Genomic DNA, 14,123 nt, shown 5'->3' on the forward strand with positions numbered 1-14,123 from the left:
CATGAGCTAAGTTTGGAGCTTCGGAAATACTACAAACCTTTGAAAAGCACTCGAAAGGAAATAGTCACAACCCTTGACAAAATCTATGGTGTTGATATTCCCATGAATTTGAACATATTCCAAACAGTTTCTACTGCCAATAATGATGGTAGTAGTAAGAATAAGGAGGACGAAAGCAATTCTATGAATGAGCCGAATCCTTCATGTGAAGCTACTGCCTCTTGTGAACCTGAGAATCAAGAACATGACACTACAGTGTATGATACAGACTGGCTGTTTGTATAGTACATGATTCTCATATGTAGAGTTGCAGTTTGTGACGATTATCTCTCCAGTCATCCTGCCTCTCGCGATGTTTTCACCGCTACTTCCCTTTGCGACTGCATCATTTCCATGCTCGAAAGTGCAGGTCCCGATCAAAACCAGGAGGAATTGCTGAATCTCCTAGGCATGGATTCTGTCGAAACTGTGTTTCAGATTCTCCAGCATCGAAATGACTTATTACAGGCTCCGGGAGAATCATCCGAACCTCCTGAACTTTCATCGAAGTCTCAGTCCTTATCGCAACGTCCAATCGACGATATGGGTCTCGATGAAGACTTTTTAGACCAGCTAAAGAAGCAAGGGTTGAGGCTGCCAAACGAACCACGGGGTCATGACGATCGATACAAAGGATATATGCTTGGCGTCAAGTTGAATCATGATGTCACGATGAATGAGCGTGTTTCGGGTCAAAAGACGTATCACGACGTTTGCTTGCTGTGGTTGTTTGATCATCTAGGGATACGAGGAACTTCTCGTCCAGCCATCCTGCAAACAAGCGTCCCAAGAGATTCCTCTGGTTTCTGTCAACGTTCTGGAGGACTGGGGACAGTTGGTGTTTGAGGGAGTGACGAAGTTCAATCGTCTGCAATCCTGGGTGTTCGACTGTGCGTACAACACAGATAACAACATGCTGGTGTGCGCCCCAACTGGAGCCGGAAAGACGAATGTCGCGCTACTGACGATTCTCCACGAGATCAAAAAAATCATGGAAGAGTTGGGCGTGATTCGACGCGAAGAAATGATAATCATCTATGTGGCGCCGATGAAGGCTTTGGCTCAAGAGATTGTTGCCAAATTCACAAACACGCTGGGGAAACTTGGACTGATTGTTCGGGAACTGACCGGAGATATGCAGCTGACTCGGCAGGAGATCGCTGAAACCCAGGTGATCGTAACGACGCCCGAGAAGTGGGATGTCATCACTCGCAAGGGAGGCGATAACTCGCTTGTCGAGAAAGTGAAGTTGTTGATTTTGGATGAAGTGCACTTGCTAGCGAGTGATCGAGGCAATGTAATTGAAAGCATCACCGCTCGCACACTCCGTCAGGTTCTTTCTATTCTCCTTCCTATGAGCTTTAGATCGAGTCAACTCAAAAGTTTATTCGACTTGTCGGACTTTCTGCAACGCTTCCCAACTACATGGATGTTGCCGAGTTCCTTCACGTCAACTTGGAGCCAGGAAAGGGATTGTTCTACTGCGATGACTCGTTCCGTCCTGTGCCTTTGACCCAGCGTTTCATCGGCATTACCATCCAGAACAAAGCGAAGGCCACCGAGAAGCAGTACGAACTGGCGTTCGATCGAGTGGTGGAGGAGCTGAAGATCGATAAGCAGGCGATGGTTTTCGTCCACAGTCGTCGCGACACGTTAGTTACCGCCCTCAAAATCCTCGATTACGCCCAGCAAAAGGGAAAGCAGGGCTTCTTCCAAACTCCCATCGACCACGAAGAATACAGTTACTACAGCGGTCGTGTTCAGCGATCCCACAACGCTCAGCTACAAAAATTATTCGCCAGTGGTATTGGAATTCACCACGCCGGAATGCGTCGCGCGGATCGATCTCTCGTTGAAGAAATGTTCGCCAAAGGCGTTCTCCGCGTGATTTGCTGCACAGCCACGCTGGCCTGGGGTGTGAATCTCCCAGCCCATGGCGTTATCATTAAAGGAACGCAGCTCTACGATGCTTCGCGCGGCGGATGGTGCGATGTCGACATTTTGGATGTGATTCAAATCTTTGGACGAGCTGGCCGACCTCAATTCGATACAACTGGAGAAGGCTGCATCATCGGCATGCACGACAGCATTGATAACTTCGCTCGCTTGATGGTGATGAAGGTAAAGCCGATGCAATCGTTTTATTATGCATAGCTTCCAATCGAGTCTCACTTCATGAAGAATCTGTGCGATCATATGAATGCGGAAATCGTGGCAGGAACCGTCACGAATATCCGCGAGGCGGTGATTTGGATCCAATACACATACATGTACATCCGCATGCTGAAGAGTCCCAAGGCGTACGGCGTGAGCAATGAAGAGCGACTGCGCGATCCTTCCCTGTTTTTGCATTGCGAGTCGGCTTGATGGATGCGATTTACCCACAGAAACATGGTTATAGACACGGCCACACAGTTGGATAATGCGCACATGATTCGCTATGATATGGAAACGGGCAATCTGTTCCCAACCGATCTCGGTCGTGTGGCTTCTCACTTCTATATCGCGTATTCAACGATCGAGATTGTGAACAACACACTGCTGGACACTTCCACTTGGGAAACGATTCTGATGATCATCTCGCAGAGCCAAGAGTTTGTTTCGATCAAGTTGCGAGACGAAGAAATCGCAGAATTGAAGGACATGCGAAGCCAGTGCTGCCGCATCAGCACCAAAGCGAAGCTGGATGACGATTTCACCAAGACGTTCATCTTGCTCCAAGCCTACATCAGTCAATGGGAGCCGCACGAAGCCACGCTCTTCTCCGACTTCAACTTCATTTCTCAAAACGCGGGGCGAATCACGCGCGCTTTATTCGAGATTTGCATTCAGCGCGGCTGGTCGAACGCGGCGTACAAACTCTTGTGTCTGTGCCGCTCTATCGAAAAGCGAATCTGGTTCACTGACCATCCGCTGAGCCAAGTCCCCATCCATCGCGAGCTTCTCGGTCGGATCGTCGTAGGAACAAACCCATCGAATCGACCATAGAATCGCCGCCTTTCCCTGGAAGACCTGCGTGACATGAAAGACGACGAGATTTCTGCGTATTTGGATCAGCGAAACATTGGAAAAGTCGTGTCGAATCTGGTTCGCATGGTTTGCATTTCGCACGATTTCGATTCTAGCTTCCTTTCTACGAGGTGGAAGGCGCGTTGCAGCCAGTCACGTCTACCATTCTTCGCGTTTCTGTATCGATTAAATGCGCGTATAACTGGACACTGAAGATGCACGGACCGGTTTGTTTTTCGACAGGATTTGATATTCTCTCTAGATCGATCAATTGTGGGTCTGGATTGAGAATTCCCAGACGCACATGATTTTGTACTCCGAAGAGCTTCAGATCCAATACAAAAAGAGAAAAGAAGAGCAGACCCTGGAGTTCGCCATCCCCGTTTTCCCTCCACTCCCCGAGTTCTACACTCTTCGTGTTTGCTCCGATCATTGGCTCGGGTCGGATATCGAAGTCTACCTCCCTCTCCGCGGTCTCCGCATGCCGCACGACTCCAAGCGACAAACGCCGCTCCTCGATCTCGATCCCCTCCCCGTTACCGCCCTCAAAAACCGCGGATATCAGCGTCTTTACAGCTTCTCCCACTTCAACGCGGTGCAGACGCAAGTCTTCTTCATGTCCTACCATACCGATGAAAACCTGCTGATCTGCGCGCCGACAGGCTCTGGAAAAACCGTGGTGGCCGAGCTCGCGGTGATGCGGTTGCTGGAAGCTCACAAAGGAGAGAAGGCCGTGTATATCGGTCCGTTGAAGTCGCTGGTGCGCCAGAAGCTGCTGGATTGGAAGGAGAGTTTTGAGAACCGATTGGGGCATCGCGTGATCGAGTTGACTGGAGATTCGGCTCCGGAATTGGGGCAGATCCAGCGCGCGGATATTATCGTAACGACGCCCGAGAAGTGGGATGGAGTGAGTCGACAGTGGGAGCATCGAAGCTATGTGCAGAAAGTGGGCGTGATCATTCTCGATGAAATCCATCTGCTGGGCGCCGATCGAGGTCCCATCATTGAGGTCATCGTCTCGCGTCTTCGCTTCATCGCACAGAAAGAAAACAGACACATTCGTGTCATCGGACTGAGTACAGCGCTCGCCAATGCCACCGATCTCGGAGACTGGCTTGGAATCCACGGAACGGGGCTGTACAACTTCTCCCACTCCGTGCGACCGGTGCAGCTGCAAGTCCACATTTCCGGCTATCCAGGAAAGCACTATTGTCCGCGCATGGCCACAATGAATAAGCCGTGCTACACCGCCATTCGGCAGTATTCGCCTCACAAGCCCGTTCTTGTGTTCGTGGCGTCGCGTCGCCAAACGCGACTGACCGCGTTCGGTTTGATTAACTACGCGGCGTTCGACGATCCCTTCCAATGGCTTCACATGAATCCCGAGGAGATGCGCGTGATTATCAGCACGATTCGCGACGAAAGCCTCCGAGAAACGCTTCCGTTTGGAGTTGGAATCCACCACGCCGGTCTCTGCGCTAATGATCGAATGATCGTCGAGCGACTCTTCTCTCAAGAGAAGATTCAGATTCTCTGCACGACCTCCACGCTGGCGTGGGGAGTCAATCTCCCTGCGTATTTGGTGATCGTGAAAGGAACGGAGTACCACGATGGAAAGACGTGCCGATGGGTGGATTACCCGATCACAGATGTGTTGCAGATGATGGGACGTGCAGGACGACCGCAATACGATTCGGAAGGCGTGGCTTGCGTGATGGTTCACGACATCAAAAAGAACTACTACAAGAAGTTTTTGTATGAACCCTTCCCGGTGGAATCGTCCTTGCATCTGCATCTCCATGATCACATCAACGCCGAAATCGCCGCTGGAAATCTCAAGAACGTGCAGGATGTGATTGATTATCTGAGCTGGACGTTCTTCTATCGCCGCCTTCTCAGCAATCCTTCCTATTACGGTCTTTATTCCGATAAAGTCGAGGACATCCAGACCTTCCTTCTCGACATGGTCACCAGCGTGCTGCGCACGTTAGAAAGCGCTGGCTGCATCAAACTGAAGGAAAACAACGCGATCGAATCGCTCAAGCTGGGTCAGATCTCCTCGTTCTACTACGTCGCTTATTCGACGGTCCACCTCTTCGCCAACGATCTCTTCCAAATCGAAACGATTCCCGAGCTGCTCACGCTCATCTCCAACGCGACGGAGTACGATCCAGAGCCTGTTCGACACAACGAAGAGATCCACAACGAGGCGTTGAGCCATAACATGTATTGGCCCGTCGACGAAAACGCCAATTTCGAGGATCCGCACATCAAAACGTATCTGCTGCTTCAGAGCTTCATGCTGCGGCTTCCGCTCCCTGTGGCCGATTTTGTGAACGATCAGAGCAGCGTGCTCGATAATTCCATTCGATTGATCAACGCTCTCGCGGACATTGCGGGCGAATTGAAGCTGTCCAATCAGCTGCGCTTGATTTTCACGACGATGCCGCTGCTGATTCAAGCGATTATGCCGTACGATTCCGAGTTTTTGCAGCTCGACGGAATGGACAACAGCATTATGAAACGGCTTAAGAACGAAGGATATCGCAAGTTGAAGGACTTCCGAAATCATTCTGAGTCCGAGCTGATGGACGTGATGATGAAATGTCGCTTGGATTCAAACCTGGCCTCCAAAGTTCGTTCTGGTTTTCGCTTTCATTCATAGATCATCAAGTCCTTCTTCAATCTCCCAGAACTCATCGTTGCCTTCAGCATTCTCGACGACAAGAAGCAGCTCGATCCCGCAAACCTCGTGCTTCTGGTGGAGAAGGAATACGTCGTGGAGGTTTCGCTGAAGTTGAAGAAAGTGGTGCCGCAACGCGTTTTCGCTCCGCGATTCAAAAAGCCGAAGAACTACTCCTATTTCGTGTTCGTAGAGAACGCAGCGGGGCAGATTCTGACCTGGAAACGTGCCTCTGTGGTGAAGAATACGACGGTTAAGCTGCCTATTTGCTTGAAGAGTGTCGGATCGCAGGAGCTGACAATTCGCGTCATGTGCGATTCGGTGGTGGGAATCGACGAGTCGATGGATATGAATGTGAAGGTGACGGGAAGTGAAGAGGAGGCGCAGCAATTTGAGTCGAGTACGAGGAGTTTCCAGGAGTATAAGGACGATGAAATGGATGCTGATCAATTTGAGGATGAGATTTTCGATGAGTATTTGGCAGATGGGTTCTAATGAATTTCAGCATTGTTTGTTTTGATACACACAATACATACAAGGAAGGGAAAAGAAAAACTGCCGAAATGGAAAAAGAAAAATGGAGGAGAGGGGCATCGATCCCCTTACCTCTCGCATGCTAAGCGAGCGCTCTACCATCTGAGCTACACCCCCTCAAAGAAATGAATTAACACAACCTATTTGAATATACTATATTCAATAGATGAACAGAAAATGGAGATTGAGAAGCAGAATCCCCTTTCTCAAACCACTCTTGTTTCAACCTATGTGTTTGTTGTGATTAAAGTGTATGTTGAGCGTTTTGAGTTCGATTGTAGAGTTGGACTCCGAATTGTCGATATTTCGACTGAAAAGCAGATTTACGGATTGATTGTAAGCGTGATATTTGTGAATTAAAAGAGTAGAGCAGTGCTTTGTTAGGTTCCTTTGGTTATTTGGGATCTGCACGTATATCATTCGATATCGTATGCTGTAAAAGAGATGTTGTGATTATTCGAACCCTTGCCAAGTGTGTCTTTGTTTTTTCTCTGATATGAAGGACCCAAAATGATTTCCTGACTGCTATTTCGTTCGTAGGATCCTATAGCGACACACCGTGCCATTTGCTCTGTGAAGGTTGCTATTCCACCCTTCTTTCCGCTGTTCACAAGGCGAACATGGTCGTTACTGTTCCTTCTATGTCTCTTTTTCTTGTTTCTTTAATAAAATATAAAAACAAACATTCCACAAGTCTTCAATATCATCACTAGAAACGTTATACTTGGAAGAAGGACACATATTACGCAGCTTGCATTCACTGCATTTGGGCGAACCCTTGCAAATCTGCTGACCAAACCCCACTAACAGCAAATTAATCTCGAACCAGTACTGCTTGGGAAGCCAAGCTTCCAGAGCAACTCTTGTTTGCTCAGGAGTATTTGTGTGAACCCATTCAAGCCGGTTACTAATGCGATGCACATGGACATCGACCCCAATCCCGTCTATCTTATTCCACGCCACTTTCAACGCCAAATAGCCCATTTTAGGGCCAACGCCGGGTAATTTGACGAGTTCCTCGATAGTATCCGGAATGTCTCCGTCGTACTTCTCTAGCAATATATCCGTCGTTTTCTTTATGTATTTCACTTTCTTGGTCCAAAAGCCAACTTTGCAAATGAGCTCTCCCAACTTTTCGTCTGATGTTTCCTGGATGTGCTTGGGAGTGAGCCCATACTCTCGCAACTTCAACATCGTCGCGTGTGTTGTCTTAATTATACAACCGAATCACACTTACTTGATCCTTAGTCTGCGATGAAAGCATCAAACCGATGAGAGTTTGATAACGGAAGACTTTTGGCTCCGCATCCTTGTCAGATACACACTCCGTCCCTTGAGAATCCACTGGAGCGTCGCGTTTACTTCGTCATCTCTTTGATCAACTAGGAATCACAATTCTATCAAAATAATACACTGTACTCCTTCTCGAAGAGAGGAGGAATCTCTGTTGACAATTTATCTTTCTTTTGCTCTTTCTTCGTGATCCGCGTTTTTTTAGATTTTCTACACATTACAACGCCCAATTTACAACGAACTGCTGTGTGTCGGACTCGTCACTAGAAAAAGACGCAGATTCGTCGAGGGACTCTTTTCGATTCCGTTTTGGCACCATTTCAAACGCAGCTGTTCCAAAGCAGTATTTTGCCAAACCTGTATAGAAGAACTGTTGCTCAATTGGAATCAGTTGTACGCGGCACGATGGGATCCCCACTCGCAGGCATCTCCACGCACGAACCCCCACTATCCTCCACATTCCTTTGCTTTAAACAAACAGTTTTCTAAAAGAACAAAAAACAAGCCTCACAAATCAATAAAAACGGGCTGCGAATTCACTCGGCTCATCGCCTGCTCGCCTTCCTCCATCGACACTTCCAAACTCGACTCGTACCCATTAATGATCTTCACCCAGTTCCTCTCCTCATTAAACGCCAGCACGCACACCACCCGCTTCTCATCGCACACCATTCTCTCCAACGAGTACACCACCGTCGGGAAATCCACGCTCACCCGCTTCAAAATGAGCGACAAAATCGGCAGATTCTCCACCGACAATTCATTCATCGGCCGATTGTACGACACCACCACGCGATACTGCGTCTTCGACTGCTCCAACCTCGCCTGCGCCGTCTGCGCCACCACCAGCATCCGGCTCAGCAGCTTTCTAAACGGGGAAACGGGGAAACAACAGCGTACTGGTCGATGTTTTCGCGGGATTTCCAGGTTATTTGGGATTCGGTCCAGCACTCGGAGCTTTGCAGCTCGCGATAATGCTGAAACGCTCGGTTTAGGAGCGCGATGCACGTGCACAGAGGACGCACATCGCGGATGGCGCAGGTGTCGAAGAGTGTGATGCCTAGATCGGTCAGAACCGCGGGGATGGAGCGTACTGACGCTGCTGGAAGGCTCGGATTCCCCGTAGCGCGTGTTCGTTTCGAGACTGAACAAAATCGTGGGACAGCACTGCACGATGGTGTACAAACTCGGCAATCCCCACCTCACCGAGCATTCCTCTATTCATTACCGCGGGAAATCACATAAACGAAGCGTGTTGCTGACTAATTGCCACGTGACCGTCGCGTGAATTGTGTTTTGATTGAAATTGTCAACCATCTTCAGCAGCAAATCGCTTTTCTCCGCTTTCGACTGCAGCTGCAGCGCATCGCGGAGCAATTCCGATTGCTGCGACTCGAGAAGTTCCCGCGAAAACTCGCTTCGTCCCGCGAAGAACGAGCGAAGCCGATCGACAAACCCGCGGTTTTCTTGGGTTTAGAAGGGAAGTCTGCGCTACCTCGCGCTCTTCTCGCGAGTTTGTCGTGTTTTCCCGCGGAAAGCGACTCATCGCTGGGTGTTTCGCCGGGCAGGAAGGCACTGGAGTAGGGAGAAAGCGCCTCGGGGTCGTCGAGGGCTTTGAGATTGAGCTGCGTGAGCCAATCGCTGTGTTGAACTGCCAATCAAATGAGTTTCGAAGAGCGCTACCACGTGAGAGCTCGAGAGGGGTGCCGTAGCTCGTGGAGAGGTAGGGATCTGCGTAGAGTGGAGGCTGGGGATCGGGAAGAGGGAGAGGAAGGTAGGAAGAAGGCGCGGAAGGAGAGATCGGAATGTAGCTCGAGGCGTGCGGTACGTCTGGTTCCAGTTTTATCGAGAGATCGGGAGTGGGGAGCGGCTGGAATGAGGGGAGAGCCGTTAGCGACGTAAAGGAAGGGATGGAATGAATGCGTGTGATACAGGGTGCAGGGTGCATGGGGGGAACTTCCGCTGGTTGGATGATAGGACGAACAGGTTGGACAAAGGATTTCGCCTCTTGAGCTGCATTTTCGAGAGCAGCGAGTTCTCGGTTTTTTCGCTTGTTTTGCCGAACTTTGAAGACTTTGCAGTGCACATGGGGAGGTCCCTTTTTGCAGTCAGTCACACAACAGCAAATCCCTAAGCAACGAGGACATTTGAAATTACGATCATCAACAGTGGTACGGATACCGAATTTTTTGTATAGCTGTTGGAGACAAAAGACTCGTTTGCAATAGGCACACCGGACGCGCCCTCTTCGTTGGCCACATTGAGCTTTACCACACAGATGACACGTCCGAATCAGTCCTCCGTCCTCTTGCTCTTCATTCTCTTCTTCAGGTTCAAGGTGTTCTTCAGTAGGTTTCTTGGTAGGCATTCTTCCGCATATAGATATCCTCCTTGATAGAGAGTTCGAAACCAAGCGAAAAAAGAGAAAGTGGAAACCACATTCAATTCGAATTTTGTTTTTTCTGTAAAACCTTGGCTAGAGGAACGTGCAATTGTTTCTTTGGCGACAGATGGTTTTTCTAATTTGTTGTACTTACTTTTATTCGATTTTATCCATCGGGGACAGTGTTGCTTAATTACTTGTTAGTCGTTCTTTCAACAGTCACATTCGTATTTGTACAACATGCTTCATACTTTCTACACTCCCTACCTATTTTAAACATTGCTTATTTCCTCATTCACATCATCCCTCCCAAATCCACTTTCCAACAAACAATCCAATTCTCGTTCGGCTTATAAACCTTCACATCGACCTTGTTATGCGAGCTGAATCCCGTCCCTCCACTCTCCAACACCAAAAATTCCTTCTTTTTAACCACCGGAATCTGGCAACAATAACACTGCTTCGAGGGACCAACAAATTTGCGGAAACAATCGCCGCACAAGCAATGACCACATTGTTTGACGACGATAACCTGCTGGTGCTGGAATTTCTTCAGACACGCTGGACAAGCGAAGCTATGCTGAAACCAAGAGAAAAACGGCCAACCTATCGTCAATCACCGTGAAGTTCAATTCGATCAGTTTCTTGCGTGTTACGTCGTGTCCACCTCCTGGACAAGCGATTTCCTTGGATGGCTACATAAAAAGGGACGGAGAACAAGTCACCATTTTCATGCGCTCTTTGTATTCGGGCGTGTTTTCTGGGATCCAGAAGTTCATCGCCAGACTCTTCTCCTCGGCCGTGCGATTGTCGTAATTGCAGCTGAGCTTGTCTACGACGCGTTTCATCTCTTTGAACTCTTTATCTTCTTTCGTTTCCACCGAATTGACGTACATCTCACGTTCAGCATCGGAATGGGGCTTACATGCTTGTGATCGCTTGCTGCTGCGGATTGCATTCTCTCGATATCGTCACAGATCTGTGCCTCTTCTGTTTTCGTATTCTCTCGGATTTCTTGCTACCAAATCATAAAATAAACACGGAAAGACCTCTTCATCTTGAATCATTTGTTGGTAGGCGTCCATTTGCTCTTCGTACTCCTTCTTCTTTGTTAAAAGGTATTTATAGATGCATTCCTTGCAGAACAGATGGCCCTGCTCACTACTCATCAGAATTATCCAAATTCAAACCATACCAGCACATTGGGCTTACTACATGGTGCAAACAGAGCGTACAGTAGTCAAATGGCTTCACTGAATCGCTTCCATACACTAAACTCTGCGAACCCAAACTAGTCCATCAAACCTTCTCCCTCGCTTCAGTACGCGCTTTTCTTCTTCTCGTAGTACGAGTTGAACGTACGAGTGTTCGCATTCTTCGAGTGGCGCGGCATGAAAATCAAAATGGCTCCAACAAACACGTAACCCATAAAACACGTTATTTCACAATCGCAATAAAGAGAATCACGTGAATAAAGATCGCATAGATTGTGATCAATCGCTGAAGCTCCAGAGGAAGACGCTTAAAACTCCTTCTCAGCTTCATATAATCGAATTTCGCTCTCGTAGAGAACGGCTGGTTCTTCTATGAATGAAGTTCAACCACCTCAACACACCGGAGCCACCAACGGCGCTTCATCCGAATCGGAATCATTTCCCTGCTTCGCTCTCGCATAATTCACAGGACGCATATTAATCGATCTACCTTTCATTCCACCACTCCACCACCAACACGCTCTCTTTCCTTATCTGCTCCTGCTCCAAAATTTCGACCTTTTTTTGCAATTCGCTATTCAGCGAAGCCACGCGCACGTACTTCGATTCCGCGCTTCCCAGCAACGATTTCAAACTCTCATTGGCCTCTCGGAGCGACACGAGCTCCGAGGACGATTCCTGCAGTCCCTGCAACTCGCTCTTGGATTTCTCGGTTTCCTCTTTCAGCAGCGTGTTCAGCTTCAAGCAGCTTTCGTAGCGTTGCGTCAATTCATCGTGTTTGCTTTCTAACGTGCTCAGACTACCGCGAATCGAGCTCAGCTCCTCGTCGCGCCGCGCGATTTCCGACTGCAACTGCGGCAGCGAAGCCAGCTGCGACCGTTGGGCCTCACTACATCAAAAAGTGGAAACGTGGAAACATGGTGGTTTGCTGCTCCGCGAGCTGCTGCCGGAGCGTGTCTGCCTCGCTGTGAGCGTCGGAAGGGTTCGACTGCGCTCGAAGGAGCGCTTGGAGCTGCTGGATTTGATCGTTTGCTGCCTTCAATTCGCTGTCGTGTTTGTTTTTCACTAAAACGAACTTGTGTCGACGCGATTCTTCCTCGGCCTTCATCGATTCGATCTGCTTCTCGCGTTCTGACAACTCCTTCGCCAGTTTCTCCATCTCGCTCGATGTGTTCTGCTGCTCGTTCATCGACGTTTCCATCTCGCGAACTCGCTCTTCCAGCCCCTCCTTCTCTCTCTCTAGTTCCTCCATACGTCCATCCTGCATGTCGTTGCGCTCCTTCGCCGCCTTCAACGCATCGCTCAGCTCCGTCGTCTGCTTTCGCAGCTCTCCGATCGTCCTCTCCTTCTCCCCCAATTCGCCCTTCACCTCTTCATAATGCGAGCTGCTCTGCTCCACGAGCTGCCGCAGATCGCTCTCCAATCGCTTGTGTTTCTCCACTTCCCCGCGGAGCGCGTCGGCCGCCTGCTCCGCCTTCTCCGATCGCTCCTGCAGGTCGCGCTGGGACTGCTCCAATGCCGCGATTCGCTGCGTGTTGGCTTGGTTCGACGCGATGGCTGTCTCTAAATCGTGGGTTTGCTGCGTTAACGAGAGCGTTAACTGCTCGTTTTCGTCTTCTTTTTGTCGCAGAAGCGCGTTGCATTCCGCCACCGTCTCGCTCTTCGCTTTGAGAATCGCGCGGTCGCTCTGCTCCAGCTTCTGCTTCAGCTGCAACGCTTCGGCCTGCTGCGCTGCGAGCTCGGATTGAAGCGACGCCAGGGCGGATTGATTGGCCGTGGAAGCAGAAGCGAGCTCGGCGTTTTCGGCGTGGAGGTGCTCGATCGCCTTGGTGAGCTGCTCTTTCTCCTTCTCTAACAGCGCGTTTTCGTCGGTGATTCGCTGGACTTGGTTGTTGAACGTCGTTGCAGCTTGCGTGAGCTGCTGGTTCTCGCTGGCCAGCTGCTCGCGCTCGGCTTCGGAGGAAGAAAGCGTGGAGGAAAGCTCGCGGTTTTGCTCCTCGAGGGCGGAGCAGTGGGATTGCAGGGAGGCGAGCTGGCTTTCGAGGAATTCGGACTTGGCGGTGGCTTCGTTGAGGTGAGAGCGGAGGTTCTGAACTTCTTCCAGGGCAGAGGATTGCTGGAGCTGGAGGCTGCTGAAGAGGGATTTTTGCTGGGAAAGTTCCTCGACGAGATTGTCTTCCTTCTGAGTAATCTGAGCCAACTGTGATTTCAACGATTCCATTTCACTCAGCTGTGATTTCAGTGATTCCATTTCTTCATTGGATTCAGTTTTCTTTGATTCCATCTCACTTAATTGAGCTCGAAGTGAGTCCATCTCATTCAATTGTGATTTCAGTGATTCCATTTCTTCATTGGATTCAGCCTTCTTTGATTCCAATTCATTCAATTGCGCTTGCAGTGATTCCATCTCATTCAGCTGAGTCCTCAACGATTCCATCTCGCTCAACTGAGCTCGCAGTGTTTCCATCTCGCTCAACTGCGATTTTAACGATTCCATTTCTTCATTGGATTCAACCTTCTTTGATTCCATCTCGCTCAACTGAGTTCTCAACGCTTCCAATTCTTCATTGGATTCAGTTTTCTCTGATTCCATTTCTTTCAGTTGCGCTCGCAGTGATTCCATTTCACTCAACTGCGATTTCAGTGATTCCATCTCGCTTAATTGAGCCTTCAGCGTTTCCAATTCTTCATTAGACTCAACCTTCTTTGATTCTATCTCACTCAACTGGGCTCGCAGTGATTCCATTTCACTTAACTGCATTTTTAACGATTCCATTTCTTCATTGGATTCAGTTTTCTTTGATTCCATTTCATTCAATTGCGCTTTTAGTGATTCCATTTCACTTAATTGAGCCCTCAACGCTTCCATTTCTTCATTGGATTCAAACTTCTTTGATTCTAATTCATTCAGTTGCGCTTTCAATGATTCCATCTCGCTCAATTGCGCTCGCAGTGATTCCATCTCGCT

General features: G+C 49.1%; 5 protein-coding genes; 1 reads left to right on the plus strand and 4 right to left on the minus strand.

Moving 5' to 3' along the window:
* Positions 1-952: 952 nt before the first annotated feature.
* On the plus strand, positions 953-6,226 carry GSBLH_T00000288001 (uncharacterized protein; the record flags this gene model as incomplete). Its single annotated transcript, XM_013038473.1, has 8 exons — positions 953-1,372; positions 1,405-2,160; positions 2,194-2,396; positions 2,427-2,997; positions 3,028-3,135; positions 3,165-3,275; positions 3,311-5,683; positions 5,714-6,226. 8 exons carry the CDS (start codon positions 953-955, stop codon positions 6,224-6,226), a joined length of 5,055 nt encoding a protein of 1,684 aa, XP_012893927.1.
* A 678-nt stretch (positions 6,227-6,904) lies between these two features.
* GSBLH_T00000289001 (uncharacterized protein) lies at positions 6,905-7,768 on the minus strand (the record flags this gene model as incomplete). XM_013038474.1 has 3 exons in its annotated part: positions 7,678-7,768; positions 7,503-7,647; positions 6,905-7,474 (listed from the first exon to the last, which is right to left on the minus strand). Exons 2-3 carry the CDS (start codon positions 7,527-7,529, stop codon positions 6,905-6,907), a joined length of 597 nt encoding a protein of 198 aa, XP_012893928.1. The 5' UTR covers positions 7,530-7,647; positions 7,678-7,768.
* A 1,014-nt stretch (positions 7,769-8,782) lies between these two features.
* GSBLH_T00000290001 (uncharacterized protein) lies at positions 8,783-9,926 on the minus strand (the record flags this gene model as incomplete). Its single annotated transcript, XM_013038475.1, has 3 exons — positions 8,783-9,024; positions 9,054-9,209; positions 9,242-9,926. The coding sequence occupies 3 exons, from the start codon at positions 9,924-9,926 to the stop codon at positions 8,783-8,785; spliced, it is 1,083 nt and encodes a 360-aa protein (XP_012893929.1).
* Positions 9,927-10,236: 310 nt separating this feature from the next.
* GSBLH_T00006049001 (uncharacterized protein) lies at positions 10,237-10,837 on the minus strand (the record flags this gene model as incomplete). Its single annotated transcript, XM_013038476.1, has 3 exons — positions 10,237-10,516; positions 10,548-10,636; positions 10,667-10,837. The coding sequence occupies 3 exons, from the start codon at positions 10,835-10,837 to the stop codon at positions 10,237-10,239; spliced, it is 540 nt and encodes a 179-aa protein (XP_012893930.1).
* Positions 10,838-11,378: 541 nt separating this feature from the next.
* GSBLH_T00006956001 (uncharacterized protein) lies at positions 11,379-13,376 on the minus strand (the record flags this gene model as incomplete). Its single annotated transcript, XM_013038477.1, is given in 4 exon segments — positions 11,379-11,525; positions 11,557-11,641; positions 11,646-12,044; positions 12,073-13,376. Coding segments are annotated over 4 exon segments (1,935 nt in total).
* Between the last annotated feature and the right edge of the window lie 747 nt (positions 13,377-14,123).

Source organism: Blastocystis hominis (assembly GCF_000151665.1).
Source record: "Blastocystis hominis, Singapore isolate B (sub-type 7) whole genome shotgun sequence assembly, scaffold_0".
In the NCBI taxonomy this organism is placed as follows: Eukaryota; class Bigyra; order Opalinata; family Blastocystidae; genus Blastocystis; species Blastocystis hominis.